We start from the raw sequence: 26,400 nt of genomic DNA, 5'->3' as shown, positions 1-26,400 counted from the left end.
CTAAGACACACAAAGAGAGCAATTTTGCTATTAGGGCTGTGCGGCTGTGTTTGGTATTTTGTGTGCGTGAGTTTAGTTTAGGTTTAGTTAAATTTAGGTTTCATATTAATTTTTTGGTAAATTAAGTTATAGTCCCCCAAACTTGAGCACGCTTTTGTAAATACTTAATTTAATTCTTGATTTGTATGTTGAATTTTACGTTTATTTAAATTTAGTTATTAGTTTAATATGTATATGCATGTTTAATAAATTTATAGTTTGGTATGTTATATTTTAATTTTTGTATTTCAATCACATTTGTTTAAATTTTCTTATTTGTTTTAAATGTTCATGTGTCATTTATGTTATTTTCCATTTTATTTTAGCTTAAACCGAATAATATCAATTTCATATAAGACCCTATAGTTTATGCGCATTTTGTATTTAAGTCATTGGTTTAATTCCAATTTTGTAAGTTTAATTTTACATTTACGTGAATTTAATCATCATTCTAAAGTTAGTATATTTAGTTTAAATTAGTCCTCACATTTAGGTTTCTCTTAATTTAGTCTATGTTTAGGATTGTTTTCTTTAATTAGTTGTGTATATTTATTTTGCATGTTGATATGTTTATGTATAAGTATGCTAATGATTTATTTAGGAGTCACATAACATCATTTTGCATAATTTGTATGTGACTTTCATGTGCATAACTTAACTCCTATCACATAATTGGGTTTAGGGGTTAAGGTTTAGTGTTTAAGGTTTATAGTTTAGAGTTTAGGATTTATGGAATAGATTTTAAGGTTTATTACAAAGACATTAATTAATCGACTTAGTATCGATTTATGAGGTAAGTATAATTTAGGGTTTAGGGTTTAGGGTTTAGATTTTATGATTTATGTTTTAGGGTTTATAGTTAGGGTTTGGGGTTTGGGGTTCATTATAAAAGATATTAATTAAAATTTGAGGGGAGTTGTATTATATAATTTTTAATATATTTTTAAAATGTTATAATTATCAATAGTGTATTTTTAATAATGTAATTTTAAAAAAACTAAAATTATAAAATAACATTTTTTTCGAGCTGCTCACGAGCTTTTCGAGTCGAGTATCGAGTAGCTCGTTTCGGCTCGTTAAGAAATCGAGCCGAGCTCGAGCTCGAGTCGAGTTCATTCGATCCGAGTATTTATCGAGCCTTGATCGAGTCGATCTCGAGTAGCTCGCGATCTGTCTCGTCTCATTTACAGCCGTACTGATAACCATTCTAGAAATTTTTTTAATAGAAAAAATAAATTTATTTTTTCAATTAAAATTCTGTAATTAGTGAATTCAAGCGATATTAATAAAACTGTTTTTCTTATTAAAATTTTAAATTTCAGTAGTTATATTTATAAGATATATTATTATTATTAATTAATTATTTTAAATAATTTTTACTGTTATAATGATCATAAACTATTCGAAAAATTTATAATTAATCATAGTGTATCTGGGTAAAATATAAAATAAAGTGATATAAAATTTGTATTTGTATATATTTTGGTAAAATAAAAAATATTAATGATATATTTAATAAAATTAAAATTTATAGTCTATATATGGTTAATTCGTTAAAATTTAAAAATGTATATATCTATAAGACATTAATTTTAATGCAGCTTGAAAAGATTTGATAGAAAGTTATATATATATATATATATATATATATATATTAAAAAAGTTATAAAATTTTACATGATGAACTTAGGGGTAGTGGGTGGAGGAGTTGCCCCAAGAAATCTAAAATTATTATATATATTTTAGTTTTATTCTATGTATTTTCTATTAAAAATTTATTTCTGTCATTTAAAATTTTATAAGTTCAAGTTCTCTCTTTAACTTAAAATCCCGCATCCATCTCTGATTCATAACACATTCAGATAAAACAAGATATACTAACATAGGCACAAATCAAATGGTTTAAGTGATAAAAGAATTATTATTATTTTTTAAGGTCTAGAATTTGAAAACCAAGAATATAAAGAGTATAAGCGTTAAATACTAAAAAATTATTTGAACATATATTATATTATACTTACTTAAATTAATAATATATATATATATTATCTTAAAGTTTAGATTTTTGTATTAGCTAGAAACTAAAGTTGATTAATGTTGATTGAAAATTAAAAAGTATTATTATAATTTTTTTAACGATATACTTTAATTTTTAGGATGACATCATAAAATATTAGATATAAAAATTGTAACGTATATTAAAATCTTTTAACAAATGTTAAACTCTTTTGATATTTTGACATACAATTTTTTTAACAAATATCTAAACTTTAAGCGAATGACTAGAAATTTTAATATTTGGATTAATATTTTCATAAAAATATTAATTTAACAGAAGTTTTAAAAGCTTTGAATTTGATAAAAGGTTAGACTGATGCATAGTAAAAAGGGTGGGACTATCGATACCAAATGTTTTACTCCTATTTATCCATAATTTATATAGTGACGAGCTTTAATCCCCTGGATCATCGATGGTGTTTAAAAATAAAATGGTTGGGTTTTTTTTGTCCATTAAGGTATTCGGGTTTTTTTTTGTTTAATTCATATACCCGGATTTTTATTTTAAGATCTAAGGTGTTTTCTATGGTGTTCATAATTTTTTTTTAAAATTTATTACATTACAGAAAAAAATCTAAATAAAAAATATTTTTATTAAAATTTATCATTTCAATGTGAAGAATTCTATGCACCGTAGAAAATGTTGTAGATAAAAAAATGTTTGTGTCATTTTGCTAAAAAAAATTCGAGCTACCTATTGCGCCAAAAAACCAATGGTTTGTGTGAACAAAGGCCAACCCACATCTCTAAAAGCATTCTTCCTCGGCAAGAAAAATGAAAACTACATAAAATGCACTATTTTCTCCTTTGCTTCCTCCCTTCCCATTCTAGACATTCCCGAAAGTATTTCATTGTCATCTTCTTCGTAGATCACAATCATGGGTGACAGTCAATATTCATTCTCTCTCAACTTTTAGGTAATGTCTTCATCCCTTACTAACTTTATAAGCGGAGTATATTTTTAATAAATTTTTTTGGTGTGTTTTTAATAGTCTTTCGGGCAAGCTAGTCCAAATCGAACACGCCTTGACGATAGTCAGGTCTGGTCAAACATCTCTTGGAATCAAAGGTTTCTTTCATGTTCTTAAGAGAAAGAAAGGGTTTATGGATTTTAGAAGTAGTGAAATAGATGCATGTGGGTTTTACCTTTATATTAATAAGGGTAAAGTATAGTAAGGGTCGCTGAACTTTTCTGAAACTTGTATTTAGATTCCCCAATTTTTAAAACTTAAAATACAATCCTCCAACATTTAATCTGTTTGTAATATGGTCCTCGACGTAACCGGCTGTTTGATGCCGTTACACTACCGTTAGAAGAAGATGACGTGGTAGTCCTCCAACATTTAGTTCGTTTGCAATATGGTCACTGAACTTTTCAGGTGCTTGAATTTAGGTCCCCCAATTTTCGATCTCGAATTTTCTTTTCCGTTTCTCTCTTCTCATTTCCAGCGTAACTTTTTAGTCGGGAATGCATGAGAAATTCTAATATAACTTTGAATTCTGTGGAGATGTTGACTTGAATAAGGGTTCATTGAGAGAATACCCGACCAAGGGACTATCCAGACCATCAACGATTCAAGGTGTAATATTATATACAAGTCATCTCAGGTGAAGCATAGATGTTCGATGAAATGCTTGTGAGGAAAAAAACGGGGTTAGAAATGCAGAGTTGACAAATACTACTAAGATGAACTAAGTATCATTGTTGAAAGTCACCAACAAAACTGTAATTATTTTGTATAAATGACATATAATAATTTCTTCGTTTAATCCTTGTGGTTAAAGATTTTTCAACGGATGATCAAATATAATGAAATCACAAACATCGCCTTCACCTCTCTGTCTCTTTCGCTCACATGCACTCTCGTTTGGTTTTTATTCTTCAGTTTTTCGCCATGTAAAATTGTAAACCCAAGCAATGCTATGTCTTTCAGCTTTTTATTTACAAAGAAAAAATGGAGGAAGAATTGTTTGCTTTTGTTGAAATTTTTATGTTTCTGGAACTGCATGTCAAGGATCTGGATATTCAGTGTTAGTTTTGAACCAAAACCATCTAATTTTTTTTCTTTTCTTCTTAATCAAAACTTTTAGTACTCCTTATGGAAGATATTTAGTCCATCATAATAGAAGTGAAAGAGGGTCATAGGCTAAATTTTGTTGACCTTCTTGTTTGATTTTTCTTTAAATCAAGGAATTGATTGTGAGTATCAATATAGTGAAATCGTCAGGTTCAATCCGAGAGACTGCTGGTACTAGTTTGCTGGGAATTGTATTTATTCGACTTGTGGTTTTCGGCGTCCTGTGAGCTCGTATTCTTTTTTAATAAGTTAATGTTGATTATGTGACTGATATTTCGTGAACGAACTGGATTTTTTTACATGTTTTTGAAATTTTACAATTGAATCTGTATTGAATTATAGTTTTAGAAGACAATTATGCATGCACGCAACTCGAAAGGCATCATGACAGGGTAGTATATTTGGAGCAGCTACTTGATATGTTGCATGGTCATTGCACATTTGCATATTCATTTATGGCATATATATGTTTCTTGCAGTGTCCTCTATGTTTTACAATGTCTTTTATTGCTGACATGCCATGAATTTACAAGAATTATGGGGTCCTATGATTTTAGTTCCGCTATCTGCTTTATATTCTCATCATGTTTGGCTATTGAGGACCATTAAACATGGAGTATTAGAAGCAATTATATGTTAAAAGGGTAGACCATTAATGCATTCACAATTGGTAATGTTGTATTTGACATCTAATGTTTATCTTAAACAACTCATTTGACGCCTTAGGTTTTGGAGTGACTATGACCGAACCTCTTTCCCTTTCGAATGAGTTATAAGTTCTCCTTTCGAATGAGTTATTAATTGATATTCTTGGTTTATTTTAGTTATTACTTGGTTGTATGTTGTAGTCCTATGAACTAAAACTCTTTACTATTTTCGCATCCGTTGGATGTGTATGCTCAAGTTCCATCCAAACCTACTGGATTGTTATACCAAAGTGCGACAGCTGCGAACAAGACAAATTGGTCTTGTTACTTTTACTTCAACGGTTTATGCAATAAACGTGATAGGTGCATTTTTCATGTTCAAAGTGCGACAGTCGTTGGATGTGCATGCAGCAAATTCATGTTCAAAATTTCAAAACACTTCAATTACATTCTAAACCCCAAATTCTAAAATATTTTAATTACATTTTAAACCCTAAATTAAAGTATTTTAGAATTTAGAGTTTAAAATGTAATTGAATTATTTTGGAATTTGGTGTTTAGAATGAAATTGAGGACTGTGTTTCAAGTTTTAAAAGTTGGGGGACCTAAATGCAAGCGCCTGAAAACTTCAGTGACCATATTGCAAACGAACTAAATGTTGGAAGACTACCACGTCATCTTCTTCTAACGGCGTCAAACGGCCGGTTACGTTGGGAATCATATTGCAAACAGATTAAATGTTGAAGGACTGTATTGCAAGTTTTAAAAGTTGAGACCAAAATGCAAACATCAGAAAAGTTCAGTGACTATTATTATACTACCACCCTATTAATAAATAGTTTTGAATTACAGCTGCTAATGAGGTAGTGATTGCTCTGAGAAGAAACTGCCTTCAATCTTGGTTGATGGAACCTCTGTGAGTATATTAGTATTTAGTACCATACACTCGTCCTTTCTATCTGCATTTGAATTTCTGGATTTGCTTTAGACGGCTTTATTTGAGTTTCTGGATTTTCTTGAGACGGCTTTATTTTCTAGTTACATGGATGTGAGCTCGGGTATTGGGTTTATCAAAGATAAGAGAATGGTTAATTACACCCATACCCGAGCAATATAAACTTGCAGTAGTTGTTTTTGCTTCATTGCCTATTATATTTCTTTTTTGAGAAAATTTGTGAGACTCCTTATTATCATATAAAAAGTAAACACCCGATGTTGCTTTATCCTTCTTTTCCTGGTAGAGTAAGTTGGTTCCTTTGAAGTAATTCAACTTTATAATGTATGAATTGATTAAAAAATCTATTCTAATTCCAAGCTGATGGATAGTTGCTAATTACCACGAAATGTGGATGTGTGATGTCTGATTTCAGGTTCAGAAAATACAGTGTCTGACACCAAATATTGGAGTTGTTTACAGGTTTCTTTTCATTTCTTCAATTATCTAGAAAGCTCAGTATTTAGTTATTTTAGTTGGGAAATATTGAATCTGATTAGCATGTAGTTGTAATTGCGTTAAAGTGCTTCAAAATACACCAAAAGGTTACATCTGTAATTATCTGTGTTTTGCCAATGACTTGAGCAAGTACCAGTTCATGTGCATCTATGATATTATTGACCATTAAACAAGAGGGTGCGCGAGGAGCACCCTAAATTACTATGCATTTCATAAGGTAGTCCATTGTAGAATACTCTTTTGTTCTTGAATTTCCTGTACATGTCCATACTTTTGTTTGGAAGTTATTCTTGTCTAAAATGTTTCACTGCCTTGTTCTGTGCTTTGATTGATATATAAAGAACAGGGTTACTCATATCCGATTTATCAATTTTTTTTTAATTTATGATCATGTCGTCTTATATGTTTTGTAAGAAAGCTATGTAAATCGTTAGTCGTGTAGTATAGTTTATTTTTATGGTTTTATTATTCTTGTTACATGTTGCCATCTCCAGCAAAAGAAAGGAGCTTCTTTTATTTCGGAAAGATGGTTAGGTATGTGGTAACATGCATTTTTTTTCAAAATAAGCGCTTATAAATAACTTGTGATCAATTTATGTTTTAATCTGGTTTTTGTTGCTAATATACCTGTCTATTATATAAATCTTCATACTGTTTTGCAGTGGTATGCGCCCTGATTTTTGAGTTCTGGTTCGGAAAAGTAGGAACCAGGCAGAACAGTATCATAGGTTGTATAAGGTATTATGGCTCTTAATGATATTTTGTTTACTTAATTTTTCAGCTATGTGCATCTTGAAAAAAGTTATAGCAGTTCAAATCATGGTATTGTAGCCTTGGTCTGTTCGATTGATCAAAACTAATCCTATCCGTATGTTTACCTTTGCACATTTGTCCCAATAACTTCGTTCAAACTGAAAGGCTATATGGCAATATTGAATGGATTTCTAACACCTGCAAGTTTTTTGTTTGCATGAACCAATTCCAGTAACACAACTTGTAAGGGAAACTGCTGCTGTTATGCAGGAATTCACTCAGTCCGGGTAAGAGTTATGTCATTGTCTATAAAACCCATTATTTTTTCTCCCTTCTATTTTCTCACAGTTGTGACAAAGATTCTGAGGAGTCCAAAAGCTTGAGCCTTTGAGGACTTTGGTAGTTGTCCCTTTTTTCAAAAGTAGGCTATGCTTTACTTGATTTGAGTTATTAGTTTCAAAAATAGCATTGTTTATTTGGCCAAAGTGAAAGTAGCGTGATTGTAATACAAAGTTGTTCTTAAAACTTTTGTATTATACTAAGTTTCTCTGAGAAGACTTTTTCTTTGAACTTTTTGTATATTACTAAGTTTTTTCAAGTGTTGTTCTGGCCTTTTTGCATGATGTCAGGGCTGATAGGGGAACCTGATAATGAAACTTTTTAGAAAAATGGAAAAGTTATAGATTCCTATTTTTTCTCAAATGTCTTTTAAGGCATTGCTGCTATATTTTGGGTCAATCTAAATTGGATCAAAAAGTGGAAATGCTAAATTGCGCAATACTCTGGCTTTTATAGTAAGTTTTATGCATCTTTCTTTTTCTTTGCAGTGGTGTTAGAGCTTTCGGTGTATCTCTACTGGTTGCTGGATACGATGACAATGGTCCAAAACTGTATCACATATTCCTCTTAGACAGTAGCTCATTGTATGACCAGGTATAGGTTGTATACAATGGTTTATATGCTTTTCAACTTTATGGTTTTGCTCCTTGTCACTAGGTGGATCCATCTGGTTTCTATTTCTCATGGAAAGCCTCAGCAATGGTGAAAAATGTCTCAAATGCGAAAACATTTCTTGAGAAGAGGTATTTGCCTAGAATCCGATTCTTATAAAATTCAGCACTAGTTAAACTAAAAATTATGTATGATATGTTAGATCGATTATGTTAGGATGTCAATTTTATAGCATGTGATCATATAAAACGAATTTGTATCTTTTCCAGAACTGAGTTGGACATTCTCTTACTTTCCGGTTCTTGTTGTGCAAAGACTGGAATTTCGGTTGATTTTATTCCTTCCTTGTAGATACACTGATGATATGGAGCTTATAATGCTGTGCACACCGCTATTTTGACTCTCAATTCTCAAAGAGGGGTAGGTTTCCTCCACCTAAATGTTGCCGTTGAGGACTATATGTATCAAGAAAACCTCAGGAGAAAAATGTTGATCTTGGGTTGCCTTTATAATTGTCTTTTGTAATCGTACAACCAGTTTTCCTCAATTTGCAGATTTGAAGGACAAATCTCAGGGGAAAACATTGAAATCGGGATCATTGGAACTGACAAAATTCAGGCAAGCACTGCTTTATTTCAGAACGGTTGTTTCTACCTATGTACATTATTTCTTTTATGATGGCTTATGGTGTTTGCTACGTTTTCAGGGTACTTACCCCAGCTGAAATTGATGATTATTTGGCTGGAGTGGAATAGCTCATCTTCTTACCGGAGGCTATTTATGTTAGTTTTTTGGTAAAATCCCATATTGGTTGTGTATAAGGAGGAGGGAGAATTCTTTTGTTATAAATAGAGCTCTCCTCCTCCTTAGTTTAGAATCTCATAAATATAAGCATTCTTCACTATTAAAGGCTATTTATACTCTTTCTCTCTTTGTAATATTTCCTCTACTAGTGAAATATTATTTTAGTAGTGTTTGAGGAGGTAGGCATAATTTTGGTCTAACCTTGTTAAATTTTGGTGTTCTCTTTATGTCTATTTAATAGCTATTGTCGGGTATAGTTGTTGTTAATTATTGTCCTATTAAAATTACTTGTCTTGGTAGTTTTATCTAAGGAAAGTGGGTTTTAAGAGGGACCATTGTGACCCCTCCTCTTTCCTGGGAATCTACCTTGGGGTGATTTTTAGTACAATCGTTTTCACACTAGTCACCTAGATAATAGTTTTCAAGGTGAATTTGTTATTATTGGTGGAAATCAACCCGAATTCCACAACAATTGGTATCAGCGCTCTTGGTTTATTTTAGTATGCTCTGTGGTTGCGGCTTAGGCTGATCTTCCACATCAGAAAAAAATTCCTTGGGATAATTGGCATTCCACATTGACAGCTATTAAATAGAATTTGAATGGCAGACGCAACAAAAACATCCACATCGTTGTCAACAGCTGTGACAAATGTTAGATTTGCAGTTGAGATTTTTAATGGCACCGGTCATTTCGGCATGTGCAAAGTGAGGTTCTAGATGTCCTATTTCAGCAGGGTCTAGACATTGCTATTGAAGGAGAGAAACCAGATGATGTTGAGGAGAAAGAATGGAAGAAGATCAATAGATTCGCATGTGGTACTATTCGATCGTGTCTTTCTAGAGAGCAGAAGTATGCATTTTCTAAGGAAACTTCTGCAAGTAAATTGTGGAAGGCACTGGAGGAGAAATTTTTGAAGAAAAGCGGTCAGAACAAGCTCTACATGAAAAAGAGATTGTTCCGCTTCAACTATGTACCAGGTACTACTATGAATGATCGCATTATTAGCTTTAATCAGCTGGTGACTGATCTGATGAATATGGACGTGACTTTTTGAAGACGAAGATCTGGCTCTGATGTTGATGTGATCACTTCCTGATGAGTTTGAGTATCTTGAAACTACCCTACTTCATGTGAAAGTTGATGTGTCTCTCAGTGAAGTAACTGCTGCCTTGTATAGTTATGAATTGAGAAAGAAAGACAAACAAGAAAACACAAGTGTCGAAGCAGAAGCTCTTGTTGTTAGAGGCCGTTCGAAGAGTCAGAATAAAGGAAGGAGAGGGAGATCGAAGTCAAAGTCCAGATTGAGCAAAGATGAATGTGCCTTTTGTCGAGAAAAAGGGCACTGGAAGAAAGAATGTCCCAGGCTAAAGAACAAAGGCAAACCTGAAAGGGGAAAGGTTGTCTCATAATCAAATGTGGTCAAGTATGATGATGCAGATTCAGATTTCGCATTCGCTGCTACGTCATCAACCAGTTGTTCCAGTTCATGGCTGTTAGTTTCAGCTTGTAGCCACCATATGACCCCCAATAGAGAATGGTTCTTTGATTTTAAAGAACTAAAATGTGGAATTATCTACACAGCAAATAATTCCCCTCTTGACACACTTGGGATTGGTTCAATTCGCTTGAGGAATCAGGATGGATCAATCAGAACCTTAACAGGTGTCCATTATGTACCAGATTTAATGAGAAATCTCATCTCTGTGGGAACCTTAGAGTCAAAAGGTTTAGAAGTGAGGGCAAAAGATGGGATTATGAGGATTATCTCTGGTGCACTGGTGATAATGAAGGGAATCTGGAAAAGAAACAATGTGTATTACTTTCTGGGTAGTACAATTGTTGGGACAGCAGCAGTGGCAGCTTCTACTGATGAACAGGAGTCAGAAGCAACCAGGTTATGGCATATGCGCTTGGGCCATGTTGGTGAAAAATCCTTGAAATTGCTGATAGATCAAGGATTATTGAAGGGTGCTCGGGATTGCAAATTAGCTTTTTGTGACCATTGCATCAAAGGGAAGAAGACGAGGGTGAAATTTGGAACAACAATCCATGATACTAAAGGTATTTTGGATTATGTTCATTCAAATGTATGGGGGCTTTCCAAGACAACTTCATTGGGAGGAACACACTATTATGTCACATTTGTTGATGATTTTTCCCGGAGAGTTTGGGTGTATACAATGAAGACAAAGGATGAGGTGCTAGGATTTTTCCTTAAATGGAAAAAGATGGTGGAGACTCAAACATGCAGAAAAATCAAACATCTCCGTACAAACAATGGTTGAGAGTACAAAAATGATCCATTTCTGAAAGACTGTGAAGAAGAAGGTATTGTCAGGCATTTCACTGTCAGAAGTACACCACAACAGAATGGGATGACAGAGCGTATGAACTGAACATTAGTGGAGAAGGTTCGGTGTATGTTGTCTAATGCTGGGTTAGGCAAAGAATTTTGGGCTGAGGCTTTGATCTATGCTTGTCACCTTGTCAACCGCTTACCATCGACTGCTATTGGTGGTAAAACACCATTAGAGAAATGGTTTGGAGTACCAGCTACAGATTATGATTCCTTACATTTGTTTGGTTCCACTGCATACTACCATGTTAAGGAGTCAAGCTGGATCCAAGAGCAAAGAAGGCGATCTTTACCTCTGGTGTGAAAGGCTATCGTCTTTGGTGTCCAGAAACAAAGAAAATAATCTTTAGCAGAGATGTTACCTTTGATGAATCTACCATGTTGAGAAAGGTGACTTCAAAAAAATTGGAGCAGACAGATGGAACTCCCAAACAAGTGGAGCTTGAAGGAAGCATAATTGACCCAGCCAGTAAAGAAACTGATGTTGACTCTCCTATAGTAGAAGAAGAGTCAGATGAAGAAGAGGTTCAGACCCATGAACCTCCACAGCAACATGAATCAATTGCACTCAGAAAGGGAAAGAGAATCATTAGACAACCTGCTCGTTATGCTGATATGGTCTCTTTTGCATCACCAATTGCAATTGATGACGTTCCTGCCACTTTTAATGAAGCAGTCCAAAGTTCAGAACATAAAAATTGGAGGATCGCCATGAATGAAGAAATGCAATCCATTCAAAAGAATCAGACGTGGAAACTAACTAGTCTTCCGAAGGGAAAGAAGGCAATTGGGTGCAAATGGGTATATGCAAAGAAAGATGGATTTCCTGACAATAATAACATCCGCTACAAAGCAAGATTGGCGTCTAAAGGCTACGCTCAAACGGAGGGAGTTGATTATAATGAAGTATTTTCTCCAGTTGTAAAACATTCCTCCATCATAATTTTGTTAGCTTTGGTAGCACAGTTGGATTTGGAACTAGTTCAGATGGATGTAAAAACTGCATTTTTACATGGAGACTTGGATGAGGAAATCTACATGACTCAGCCATATGGATTCAAAGTTGCTGAAAAAGAAGAGATGGTGTGCAAATTAGAAAAATCGCTGTACGGATTGAAGCAATCTCCAAGGCAGTGGTACAAGCGATTTGACAAGTTTATGATAGGGCAGAAGTACACAAAAAGCAAATATGATCATTGTGTGTATTTACGCAAGCTACAAGACGAATCCTATATATATCTTATTTTTTATGTTGATGATATGCTGATAGCTTCCAGGAGTCAGACAGAAATTGCGAAACTAAAGACTCAATTGAACAGGGAGTTTGAGATGAAGGACCTTGGTGAAGCGAAGAAGATTCTAGGCATGGAGATATCAAGGGATAAGAAATTGGGGAGGCTTTGTTTGTCCTATAAAACCATTATTTTTTCTCCCTTCTATTTTCTCGCAGTTGTGACAAAGATTCTGAGTCCAAAAGCTTGAGCCTTTGAGGACTTTGTAGTTGTCCCTTTTTTTCAAAAGTAGGCTATGCTTTACTTGATTTGAGTTATTAGTTTCAAAAATAGCATTGTTTATTTGGCCAAGTGAAAGTAGCGTGATTGTAATACAAAGTTGTTCTTAAAACTTTTGTATTATACTAAGTTTCTCTGAGAAGACTTTTTCTTTGAACTTTTTGTATATTACTAAGTTTTTTCAAGTGTTGTTCTGGCCTTTTTGCATGATGTCAGGGCTGATAGGGGAACCTGATAATGAAACTTTTTAGAAAAATGGAAAAGTTATAGATTCCTATTTTTTCTCAAATGTCTTTTAAGGCATTGCTGCTATATTTTGGGTCAATCTAAATTGGATCAAAAAGTGGAAATGCTAAATTGCGCAATACTCTGGCTTTTATAGTAAGTTTTATGCATCTTTCTTTTTCTTTGTAGTGGTGTTAGAGCTTTCGGTGTATCTCTACTGGTTGCTGGATACGATGACAATGGTCCACAACTGTATCAGGTATTCCTCGTAGACAGTAGCTCATTGTATGACAGGTATAGGTTGCATACAATGGTTTATATGCTTTTTCAACTTTATGGTTTGCTCCTTGTCACTAGGTGGATCCATCTGGTTTCTATTTCTCATGGAAAGCCTCAGCAATGGTGAAAAATGTCTCAAATGCGAAAACATTTCTTGAGAAGAGGTATTTGCCTAGAATCCGATTCTTATAAAATTCAGCACTAGTTAAACTAAAAATTATGTATGATGTTAGATCGATTATGTTAGGATGTCAATTTTATAGCATGTGATCATATAAACGATTTGTATCTTTTCCAGAACTGAGTTGGACATTCTCTTACTTTCCGGTTCTTGTTGTGCAAAGACTGAAATTTCGGTTGATTATTCCTTCCTTGTAGATACACTGATGATATGGACTATGGAGCTTATGATGCTGTGCACACCGCTATTTTGACTCTCAATTCTCAAAGAGGGGTAGGTTTCCTCCACCTAAATGTTGCCGTTGAGGACTATATGTATCAAGAAACCTCAGAAAATGTTGATCTTGGGTTGCCTTTATAATTGTCTTTGTAATTACAACCAGTTTTCCTCAATTTGCAGATTTGAAGGACAAATCTCAGGGGAAAACATTGAAATCGGGATCATTGGAACAGACAAAATTCAGGCAAGCACTGCTTTATTTCAGAACGGTTTTTTCTGCCTATGTACATTATTTCTTTTATGATGGCTTATGGTGTTTGCTACGTTGCAGGGTACTTAACCCAGCTGAAATTGATGATTATTTGGCTGAAGTGGAATAGCTCATCTTCTTACTGGAGGCTATTTAGAGGTGTCTTTTATATAACATTTGTTTTTGAGACGATCATTTCAGTAAAAAATGTTAGTTTTATGGTGTAACTATGGTTTCCATTCTCGGTTACAATCTCAACACAAGCTGGAATCCTAATGAGTTGAATACTATGATCTAGTCTGCAGTTATCAAGTTCAAATGAGTTTTGAATCTATTATGCAGTCCAATCTGCTGAAGTGGTTTTGGAGTATATGATCATTTGGTACATGGAATGTTACAAAGAATTTTTAAACTAACGCGAATGGTCGGGTGGCATGAACAATTGTTTCTAAATCATCAATTTCCCACGGTTCCAGATAGGAAAATCACTTCACTTGTAAGTCTTTTCCATTTTCTATTTGGTCCTCTAACATTAAATACTCTTTTCAATCAAGCCATATATAAATAATCCAATTAGACTTATCTAAAGTCAATTGCAAAATAGTTTTAAAAGGAATTCTAACCGTTATATGAAGTTGGTCAGTTGAGACTGCTTAATCAGATCCCCCAATAACTCATCATATTCGGGATTTATGAATATGGCCAATTAAAAAGGGACGCCACACGTTTTTTTAAGCATGGAATTAAAATTGACCCAGCCAACCGACACCGAAGAAATCAGGTAAGCTAAGCTGCCATTGCCCTCGCATACTATTTTCTATTGCGTTAATCTTATATAAGTAAATACGATGTAATTTATATATAAGTTCAAAGAAATTAAATTACACTTTTAGTATAAGTTCAATTATTTACTTCATTATTTAATTCAGTCTCCAATTGACATATGAGGAACAAACGAAAACATAATTCTGAATATTGACCATGCGGATGCCGATGGCTGATGGCAACTAAGACCTTAGAAGATTCCAAGAAATCCAAAGTGTTGTTGTTTATTCCTACCATGTACTTGGAGAAACCTTGCTTCTCTTATTAACATTCAATATATATAAATAATATACCCTTCCAGTTCCATGTCATCTCAATTTACATCTATCATGCAATTCTCTCTATTCATTCTTCTTCTGTTCTCACCTTTTGCTCTCCGCTGCCACCGATCGATACATTGTGTTTCATTTGTTTGTAAACTTTTGTTTTTGGATTATCTACAGGAATATTGCCCCTTCCATGGAGAAAATGCAAGTGTCTCCGATGAGGAATGTCAAGAGGCAGAAAACAGAAAAGCCGAGGACCAAAAGGGTATGGAGATTGAAGCTTAATGTAACTTGGCAAAGGATCAAGAAGGCCTTGAAATCCACTCTCAGGCACCGCCTTCATCTTCATCTTGCATCCAACCTCAACAAGCTCTCCACTCTGAAACTTAATCATCATTATATGGCTATCATTAGGCCTATTCGACATGTAATGAAAAAGAAGAAGACCTTTCGTCCCACCATGCCATTAGCCCAACTCATTCAATTGCAGCGCGCCGCTTTCGACTTCATAGACCGCGGTGATGCGATGACTCCATCCAAGTCCCCATTCGAGAATATATCCACACAATGGCGTGAGCTTCATGGTTTGCAAGATTGGGATGGCCTTATTGAGCCTCTCCATGCTTGGCTTAGGCGAGAAGTTGTCAAGTACGGCAAGTTTGTCGAAGCAACTTATGATGCTTTCTACTTTGATCCTTTATCTGAGTTTTGTGGAAGCTGTAGGTACAATCAGCACAAACTGTTTGAAGAACTAGGCCTTACCAAACATGGTTGCAAGGTTATCAAGTACATTTATGCCATGTCCCATGTCGATGTTCCCGAATGGTTAGAGAGGACTTACTGCTCTTGGAGCAAGAATTCCAACTGGATGGGATACGTTGCAGTCAGCGGTGGTGCTGAAACTGCAAGAATTGGGAGGAGAGATATCCTCGTGGCATGGCGGGGCACAGTGGTTCTAAACGAGTGGTACAGTGACCTCAGAACAAGTCTGCAGCCACTTGGGAAAACCAATATCAAGGTCCAACGTGGGTTCCTCAGCATCTTCAGTTCCAAGGGCGAGTTCACAAGGTACAATAAGTTGAGTGCATCGGAACAAGTCATGGAAGAAATCCGGAAGCTTGTTTACTTTTTCAGACGGGTGAGGAAGTTAGCTTACAAGTCTGCGGCCATAGCCTCAGGGGTGCCTTGGCACTCCTCAATGCTTACGATGCCGCAACGTACTTCCCCAATCTCTTCATCAGTGTCATCTCTTTTGGTGCACCAAGAGTTGGGAACATACATTTCAAGGAGAAGCTCAGAGAACTAGCAGTCAAGACACTAAGGGTTGTTGTCAAGTAAGATATAGTCCCGAAGTTGCCAAGGTTCATTCTCAACACCATTCTCAACAAGTTTACAGCGGTAACCGGGAGATTGAAATGGATTTACCAGCACGTCGGAACGCAGTTGAAGCTTGATGTACTCATGTCGCCGTATTTAACATGCGATCCAGATTACACGGGTAGTCATAATTTGGAAACGTACCTCCATCTGTTGGACGGATACATTAACAAAACATCAAAATTCCGTTGGAATGCAAGAAGAGATGTTGCCTTGGTTAACAAGACAAGAGATATGTTAATAAAGGAGTTAAAGATCCCAGAGTTTTGGTACCAAAAGCCATTCAAGGGACTTGTGCTAAACCAATATGGCCGATGGGTTAAACCAGGGAGACAACCTGAACACGTTCCTTCTCCAATTAGAATTAGATCCAATCACGACCTTTCACTTTAAGATTAAATGTTGGTTCTTTGAGAAATCCATTAAAAAACAAGAACCCCAAGTCCAATTTTGAATCTAGTTTCCCCCCTCCCCCCCATTTTTTCTGTTGATATGAGATTCATTTATTTGTTGAACATTGATCAGAAAAAGAGTTTTCTTTTTGTTCTTTTTATTGAATTTGATTGACATTATTTGCAACATTCTTTACAAAGTGTCAATCCACAAATTTCCATTAAACACTGAACAAGAACTAATCAAAGATGTTCAAGCTGAAGATCCAAAGGAAGTGATTATGTTTACAAACAAACGATCAGACATCAAGGTTCCCTAAAACCATATTATCAACAAACATATATAAGTTCAGGTACTTGTGATTCAAGACAACCTGGTTCCCGGGTGGAAAGACACAAGCACAATAACAATGTACATCAAACAGATGATTCTGATCTTGAAACTTGAGATAAAGAATCTTCGAATTGCTCGTCTTCTAGTTTCTCAGAGTTCAAGCTTGGTGGGATAAAGGATTTGAATATCTGGTCCATGTGAGGAGTTTCTTTCAATTCTTGGTTAGCGACCTCAAGAGCTGTGTGACAAAAAGCCCCATAGAATTTCTTCCTGCAGATGAAGAAGAAGAGGAGAGACAATATCGGTAGCGGAATCAGAATGGGAGTATAATAGAATTTCGACACCCCAAAGTAACCCAACATAGTAGCTTGGTATAACAACAGGGAACCGAGGATTCGGGTATGCATGTGAGGCCACATTCTTCCATAGCTCTCATATGCTGGGACATAAACTTTGAGTGCCTGTTACAAGAACAGCATAAAACAGATAAGTAAAATAAAACTAGGTTTGAATTGTAAGAATGATAATTATAAAGCAGAAATGGAAAGGGAATCCAGGAAAATGAGAGAAATACTTGATTCCGGAGAACAAGCCAACCCAAGGCAAAGTAAAGCACTCCAAATGGGATGATCACAGGAGCTATAACCGAGTAGCAGAGAACAATGGTGACAATAAGCATGTCATTAGGAACTCTAGTGGCATAGCTAATATCTCCGGGGAACCATGCTTCTTTTAACTCGGCTTCGGTCTTGCAAAGATAATTCCTCTTCACATGATATATGATAAGCGGCACTATTCGAGAAAGCTCGAGCCCATAACCGACAAAGAACCTGCCAACCAATAACCCCAATGAAACCAAAACACATATATTTAAAGCAACTGCAATGAGAAAAAGGTAGAAGGCTTACTTCAAAGCCACAAATGTAATGAAGAAAGTTGCATTCCCAGGGAGGCTTTTTGCCAGTATCTCGAAAATGGAGTTAGGTTTCTTTTCAATGGTCTTAAGTGCACTGAACAAAGTTCCACCGATAGTAACACCGATGAAAACATTAAACACGATGAAATAAAAGTATTTCCCTGATGCAGCCCTTATGACATGGCTCCCCGAAGGGATTCCTTCGGTCTTAGAGAGGAACAATAGAAGCTTCGGTAATAAGGCCAAAAATATGATGAGCGCAAGCTGGGGAAGATATGCCTCCAATACTGTCTTAAGTGCAACCACATCAACAACAGGCTTCAAGAATGGCAAAACTTTTCTCAAATTCTCGAGGGTTGTCAATGCGGAAATGAACGTAATGGGAATCAGATAAAAAATTATAGTCAGAAACACGACAAAATAAACAGCATATTGTCGTCTTATCCTCCCATAAAACTTGATGGTCAGATTGCTCCATATAAGTTGACGAGGTTCGGGTGCTTCCGTCACAGTCCAATTGTCAACCATCTGAGCATGTAGGCTTTGAGCAGCCGAGGCTGCAGTCAGCTTGCTGGTAAAGAAAACCAAAGCAGATCCTTGCTGCTTTTCTCGGAGGGTCAACTTTTGTTCCGCTTCCAATTTTTGTGTCAATTCCTTGATCTTTTCATTGTAGTACTCTATGCTGTCTACTTTTTTGCCACAGAAACCAAGGAAGCCGGTTTTGTGGGTCGGTTTCGTACCTTGACCTTTTCTCTCGGACTCTTCATATATTGCTTCTGCCCGCAGAAGCTTCTTCTTGAACCCTTCTAACTCTCCCCAGATTTTGTCAACCTACATGTCAACAATATGTTTGGTTTAAACCGAACAGGCTAGACTCAAAGGAGATGCAAATTATCATAATATTACCTCTTTGTTGTTCGTGACCACCATTGATCTGTAGAATGTATGGGAATATATAGATTTGAAATACGTATCGACCTGCTGCTTTCGACTTTGACCCGGAGCGACATCCGGCAAGTCTCTAACGAGAACCGCGAATTGCTCGGGTTTCACTTCATCAGACTTTAGAGCAGTAGCTCTTAGAGTAGAAACATGTTTGTAAGCCTTCCATGAAAGGAAATAGGTGACAACAGAGACCCAATAGGTGGCTACCAGGAATGCCCACAGCCTTGGACTCCTCTCCTGTATAGACAAGACGACAATAAACAGACTTTTGTATATAAAAACACATTCATGACACCGTAATCGTACTTGGTCCGAGAAAACAATAAACATATCCTGCTGACGAGAATGTTATACGTAGCTTACTTGAATATTTGCCATTGACAACTTGTCTAGATCATTGAAAGTCCCGTTACTTGTACTATGTGCGTTCTTTACACCATCAGTAGCAGCAATGGGTAGAAGAACTGGAAGCAGTACAACGCCAGACAAAACAAATATTCCCAATACTGTAACATTCATCAGGAAAAAGAAAATTCAGGATTAGTCTTTCACACACCTCTTCATTGCATTAAGCAATTCAGACAAAAATTTCTTCTGTTTTTTGGAGTCAACCCCGTATACGGCATTCCTAAATGTATCAGTGAACAACAACGATCCTACATTCCTCACCTTGACAGCAAATCAAGGCAATTCCCAGTATCCAATCATGCATCAAAAGTTCAGGTAAGATTCAAAAGCACCGGAATGTCATGTGAATAAATTAAAACATAACTACATGGTGGACGCTCTTTGTTTAGCTCAAAACGGTCGCCTCCGACGTAGATTATGATGTGGATATGGTTTATATTTTAAAAAGAAAAAAGAAAAGCTCAGAAAAAATTAGGTACATAGATTTGAAGGTATACCATATAACTAATCCTTACTAAGTACAGCTAACATCACCTAAACTAACACAAATTCTGGTATTACGATTCAGATTACTTTTGTATATTTGATCGATTACAGAAAGAACAAAGAAGATTCCCATTAAAGTAGATAGCAAAACTATCCATAATTAGATAGAAACTGATGAGTCAATATAAATTTCACTTCAGAATAATTAAAAATAAACCTCAATACATATTATATATATGTTTGTGTGTGTAAAAACTCCTAAACTAAAACAAACACAGGCAGATCTCAAACTCAAAATGCTAAAAAAGAGGACAGAAAATCAGGTGCACTAACTGAAAAAACAACATTTGTACAAAAAATTCAGACATGTGCAGAAGACTAAAAAGGAAACAAAAGGATAAGAACAAAAACCAGTGCTAAGGAAGACAAAGTAGACGGCAGTGTCGACCCCAGACATGTGGATGACATCTTGTTCAGTAGAAGACAACGCTTCGCTTATCCAAGCAAAAGGTTTTCGTGTCTTAGAACCGCCTTCCCACGGTTCCAAACCTTTGACGATCCTGTTCGGATAATACACCACCGCGTTTCCTTGCCTCGTCGAAAGCCAGGCAAAGAGCAGCATGAAAACAGTGAATATTACAAAAGACGTCCCTAAGGACGTCAGGAATGAACTAAAATCCATCTGGGCTCACTCTCCCTTACAAAGAAAAAACTCTGTTTCCTCTGTTTTCTCAAACTCTTGTATATGTGAAGAAATAAAAAGGAATGGAAGTGGTAGCCGTTAAAAGCCGTGACAAAGAACTTCCCAGAAGAAACAGGGAAAAACGATATATCCAATTATGATTTTTGTTGTTGTCAAAAGAAATTTATTCGACATTGATTGATTTGATTAGGTGGAAATTACGATAACCCAAAGTTGTCATTGTAAAATATCTGCCCAAGAACCGGGGGTTCTGTTTGAGGGGCATGCATTTGAAATCGTTCATTCTTTTTCTCTTTTTTCCTTTCGAAGGCAGGGATTTGCTGCATAAGATAACTGTGCTTTAAAGCGGATTTCATGGGGGATGGAAACTTGGCCCGTGGTCGAGTTCATTGATGCAGTGTTAAATACTTGCCGTGGTTTTGTTTTTCAAGTCTAAACAAAGCAAGTAAAACCGAGAACGATTGGTTTTTCCATTTTGTGTTGCTTACATTTGAATTTTCTTGATGAGAATCCACTGTGTAAGAATTTGTTTGAAATTGCAATTATTTGATTTTACTGTTGAAGTTGGTGATCATACATATTATTTTCATAAATAAATAAAATTGTGCCAGATAATAATTGCCTTGCAAATAGTAGAAAATAGAAATATACTCTCTACTTTTTAATGATATATAATAGCATCGTTTAGATGAACAATATATTATATATACATACAATATTATTCTTTAATGGTAATTTCTTTAGTGATCATAAAATGATAATTAATTTATTTTATCTTTATTCCATAAAATATATATGTTGCAGGTTACTTTTTAAAATAATATATTGGTCAACGATTTAATGCCATAAAATTTAAACGCAGTTTAATCCTTTATAAAATAATTTTTTTAAAAATAATATATGTAGACACATCCACCTTTTTTTTACTCATACTACTATTTCATAGTTTAAACTGAGATTAATTTATAAGATTATAAAAACGATAAAATTATTATATAACAATTTATTGAATTTATTAATTGTAAAATATATTAAAGGTTATCAAATTATGATTATTTTTACTAACAGGAGCTTGTTCAAGTGATAAAACTCGATATCGTTTACGTAGAGTCACGGGTTTGAGTTATTGTGTATGCAAAAAATCTCTGATGGGAGACTCACCCACCAAAAGCAGGTGTGCAAGCGAGTTGGTCTCGATTAGTTAGGGTGAAGTCTTGGATCTGGGAGGGAAACAAAAAAAGTATGATTTTTCTATAATTATTTTTTTAAAAAAATTAAAAAACAATCATTTAATTTTATAATTTTTATAAAATATTAATTAATACCAATTTAATAAATTTTGAAAAAAAATTAATAATTAAAACTATTATTTGAATAAATTTAATAATTTTTATATATTTTATCAATTAAATTATAGGTAAACTATATATTTATTCACTCAATTATCATTTTAATTTCGTTTCGGACATCTCATTATTTTTTAATATAATCACTAAATTTATATTTTATTTTTATTATGATCTCTTATCGTTAAAAAATTAATAAAACTATCGATGTAATTTTTTAATTACTTTTTGAAACGATGACATGATATTATTTTATCATAAAATATCATTATCATTATTTTTTAATAATAAGTAATTAAAATAAAATTAAAATAAGATTAATAATTATTTAAAAATAGATGATAATTAAATACTATACAGGCTAAAAACTTCAGAGAATCAATTGGGATGGGAGCTGCTAAAGAAGCTTAAGGCGGAAGTTTTGGCCTATGCATATCATCTACCTTATCCACAAAAATATCTGCGTGACTCATGCATGACCAACTACACTCTCAATTTTTTGTCTCAGCACCACCCAACTTCGACTGAAAGCTACTCTCTGTAAAACTTACACGTGTCAGATTTATATCAACAATCGGCGTCAGCGAAGAGCCAGTGCGTTGTCCGTGTTTACTCCGCGGCGAGTTGATTACGGAGATAGTTTTCTTTACAATTCAAAAGCGACACGTGGAAGGAAAAAGAGGGCTAAATTACATACATGATACCGTTTGCTTTTAATTTTACTTTTCTGACACCGTTTGACCAATATTTCCAGAAGTAGCACCCTTTCGGCTGAGTTGGCAAAGGCGCGTCCCCGGGGGCGCGCTTTACCCGTGTTTTTCGTTGAGTTGGATGCCACGTGTGGAAGGCGCGTCCCCGGGGACGCGCCTTTGCCAACTCAGCAGACACGTATTTTGTTTTATAATAAATAGTTTATTTTTATTATTATTATAAATTAATAATATATTATGTAAAATGTTTCGATTATAATGTAAGAATTATCAAGTTTCGAGTATTTTTGATTTTGATTATCGATCTATTAATTTTATCAGTTAATTATTTAAATGTTATCAATCTAGTCATCTCATATCAATATTTAACGAAAATATTGATGCATAAGTTAATAAATTAGTATAATTACATATTTAATCTTCAAGACTTACATATTTTATAAAATTAGTCTTATTGAAAATTTAATTTAATAAATTTAATCCTCCAATCAGAACATGAAATGTGTCATCGTATACATAAATTTTTTAATAACTTTTAATTTGTTTAATTTAATATTTTTCTCTACTTAGAATGTGGAATTATTATTATATTTTTAAAAAAATTATAACTAATAATATTAATTATTATATTAAATAAATATATTAAATATATTTATGTATTTAAAAGTTAAAAAAAATTATTTAGGTGTACATACATTGACAAATTATATAAATGCAATAACATTAAATTATTAGAAATAAAAACATTCATTTAAATACAATATTAATTACATAAGAGTTAACGGTTATATGATGATAACAGAGCTGGACATTTTTTTTCTATTGTGCCCGATGTTTCTACAATGCCCACATCGTTTTTGTTCTGTTGACTTCTCCCGAATATCTATATCATAATGTATTCTAGTAGATTTTGGACGACCTGAGTCCCTCAATAGCAATGGATCTGGTACAATTGTAAGCCAAGTTTGAATCTCATTTGGGTCTCTTTCGTTTTCTATGGGCGAAAACTCAAATTCATATACCTTGAATACTTGTGAAAGTTGGTATACGGGATCAACATAATTTTTGTAGTCCAAATGCGAATGTGAGCAAGCAGCAATGACATGAGAGCATAGATATTTGAGTGCTTGAAAGAAACCACAATCGCACCACCTCTCTTGCAGATTAACTCTGAAAGAGTTAGCTTCAATCCCTTGCAGCGGACGTGACATTTCGGTTACACGAAACAATTCACGGGTGCGAGAAAAATTTGTAACTAACATCTCATTTGATGCAGCCACTTTTTTCTGTAAATCGGCTACTAGTCTTGGGTGGTAAATATGTCCGTTTTGCATCCAAGTAAGAGATTGTCCACCGAGTTTTGCAAAGAGTTGACCCAAACGAAAATAAGTCGTTTTGACCAACGCCGTGACTGGTAAATGACACGCCCCCTTTAAGGTTGAATTTATTGCTTCAGTCAAGTTTGTTATCATATGACCATAGCGATACCCCCCGTCATATGCATTTGTCCACATTTCTTTGCTGATGTCCATAATGTACTCGCACCCCTTCTTATTTTTGCCAAACAACTCTTGTAGCATCGACTCAAACCTTTGAGGTAAGAGTTCGTAACCTAAGCCATTAGGAATATGTAATAGTTAATATGAAGTATAAATAAGTAATAAGAAATTGATAGAAAAATTGGGAAAAAGTAACATACCCATCCGCACGACTAACTGACGTTCATCGTTCTTCTTGTATTTTCCGTAATAGTTTGCAGCAATATGACGGACACAATAACGATGTTGAACATGTGGAGGTCTATACATTGTACCCAAAGAGTCCATTGCTGCTTTTATCCCGGCTCCTCGGTCTGAAATAATGCATAGTCGTTCCCTGGTGACAACATGTAAACGCAAATTTTTAAGGAAAAAAGCCCAAGACTCAGTGTCTTCTCCTTGAACGAGGGCAAACGCAACAGGAAGAATATTGCGGTTTCCATCTTGGACCACAGCCAATAATAAAACTTGCTTGTATTTCCCATACAATAAAGTACCATCAATTTGGACAATTGGTTTACAGTACTTGACTGCATTAATACACTGAGGGTAAGTCCAAAAGACTCGGTAAAATTGGCAGCGATCGCGAACCATTCGATCATTCACGTAATGATGTTGAGTTTCGAACTCAACAATTATCCCGGGATTAAGTCTTTGCACAACATGAAACCAACTGGGCAGCTCGTTGTAAGAGGAATCCCATTCGCCATGAAGTTTGCAAATGGCATTCTGTTTTGCCAACCACGCTTTTTTATATGAGACAGTGTACCCATATTGTGACTGTATAGCAGAAATCAACACTGCAACAGCTATATGAGAGCTTTGCTTCATAATGGGCATGATTGCTTGACAAATAATGTTGGAGTCCAAGTTGGGATGATCCTGGTTTATACCTGTTGCACAACATGTATGAGGACCGTTGTATCTGGTTAGTTCCCATAAGTTGTTCTTCCTCTTCCTCTTTGATACACGGACCATCCATTGACATCCGTTATGACGTTGGACGCAGTAGCAGACATATTTCTCCGTGTTAGATCGATCAACTCGGGACTGAACTGAGTTACGAATATTGTAACTCTTTATTGCCATCATTGCTTCCTCCTTCGATGCGAACTCCATTCCAATATGTAAATTATCATCATTGACTGATGATTGAAGTCCATAGTTGCCAACATCAGGAAGATCTGGAAATTCAGGCTCATACATTGCATCATAATCAGCCTCATACATATGTGCAGGAAGTTCGACTGGTGTTGTATTTATTGGAACGTCATCCTCGTCATCATCAGAATGTACGTTAAACTGTGGTGAGTCAGGTTCAACGAATAATCCCGTTTCAGCACCATTTGCACCTGGCTCCCGAAGAGGTTCTTCTGGTGGAGATGAGGGTTCCTCCGATAATCCAATGTTGAGGTCAAATAAGTTCCCGCTTGCGTGTCCTCCCCTTGAACTTGAGGCCATTGTATCATGTGGGATGTGAATAGACTGTCGTCTCGTTGGCATTTCCATATGTAAGTCGAAAACATTGGCAGATGAATGTCTGCCTCTTGAAGTAGAAGAGATGTTGCCATATGAATTATTGGTGAAGCCACGTGGGTTGAGATCATAAGCAGTTGCAGATGAATGCCTTCCTATTGAACTTGATGGCATGGTATATGGCGTTGGATCCGCCATTAATGATGTGAAATCATTACAGATCAGTTGTGTCGGGCTATCAACTTGATCAGTTTGATATGCAATGCCAAAGTGAGAGGAATATGAGAGACCACGAGTTGCACGAACCTCAATAAAAGTGGAATACATTTCAATAAGAGATTGTGAACTCCCCATATGAGCATCAACCATCATAGAAACATCATCATCGTTTGAAAGCTGAAATGATGTATACGTGAGCGGAAAAAGTTCAGTAGGAAATCTGTACTGAAGTGAAGATAGTCTTCTCTGGCCTGCTACACGAATCTTTAACGAAATTTTTGTGATTAACTCCTCAATTGTGATGTTTCTCTTCAAGGTTAAGGGGATATAATGTTCTGACTCAAAAAAACCCCCTCTTCAACTTCCTTAATTTCTCCATCATACAAAATAACAGCAGAAAGACGACTCATTTTCAGAGAATTTGAGAATTTAGAGTTTGGGAATTTGAGAATTTGAAAGATTGTGAACTGAAGTTTATTTTGAAAGTTTATAATACGTTGCATATAATAGTGTCTATAATCGGTTCACTATTCATATGAAGGCGCGTTCCCGGGGGCGCACCTTCCATTATTTCGTCAGAGAATATGTTATCATTGCCCTATTATGTCATTCATGTCCCTCGGGGACACTAGATATATCAGTACCTATTATTTC

At 35.1% G+C, this 26,400-nt stretch overlaps 1 protein-coding gene and 2 pseudogenes across 1 annotated transcript; 2 read left to right on the top strand and 1 right to left on the bottom strand.

Moving 5' to 3' along the window:
* The first annotated feature begins 2,975 nt into the window (after positions 1–2,975).
* Positions 2,976–13,935, top strand: LOC120194974 (annotated as a pseudogene).
* Positions 13,936–15,089: 1,154 nt separating this feature from the next.
* LOC120194973 lies at positions 15,090–16,807 on the top strand (annotated as a pseudogene).
* Positions 16,808–16,857: 50 nt separating this feature from the next.
* Positions 16,858–20,505, bottom strand: LOC120194972 (CSC1-like protein ERD4). Its single transcript, XM_039197124.1, has 6 exons — positions 20,166–20,505; positions 19,224–19,366; positions 18,822–19,097; positions 17,908–18,746; positions 17,574–17,829; positions 16,858–17,460 (listed from the first exon to the last, which is right to left on the bottom strand). The coding sequence occupies exons 1-6, from the start codon at positions 20,434–20,436 to the stop codon at positions 17,083–17,085; spliced, it is 2,163 nt and encodes a 720-aa protein (XP_039053055.1). The 5' UTR covers positions 20,437–20,505; the 3' UTR covers positions 16,858–17,082.
* Between the last annotated feature and the right edge of the window lie 5,895 nt (positions 20,506–26,400).

Source organism: Hibiscus syriacus, unplaced genomic scaffold, assembly GCF_006381635.1.
Source record: "Hibiscus syriacus cultivar Baekdansim isolate YM2019G1 unplaced genomic scaffold, ASM638163v2 tig00117005_pilon, whole genome shotgun sequence".
Taxonomy (NCBI): domain Eukaryota; kingdom Viridiplantae; phylum Streptophyta; class Magnoliopsida; order Malvales; family Malvaceae; genus Hibiscus; species Hibiscus syriacus.
This window is presented reverse-complemented; position numbering and strand designations above follow the sequence as displayed.

Coding starts and splice junctions, on each gene's coding strand:
- LOC120194972 (XM_039197124.1), bottom strand. CDS start 20,436: ATGGATTTTAGTTCATTCCTGACGTCCTTAGGGACGTCTTTTGTAATA. Junction 18,747..18,821: donor TGGTCACGAACAACAAAGAG/GTAATATTATGA, acceptor GTTGACATGTAG/GTTGACAAAATCTGGGGAGA. Junction 17,830..17,907: donor ATTACATTTGTGGCTTTGAA/GTAAGCCTTCTA, acceptor ATTGGTTGGCAG/GTTCTTTGTCGGTTATGGGC.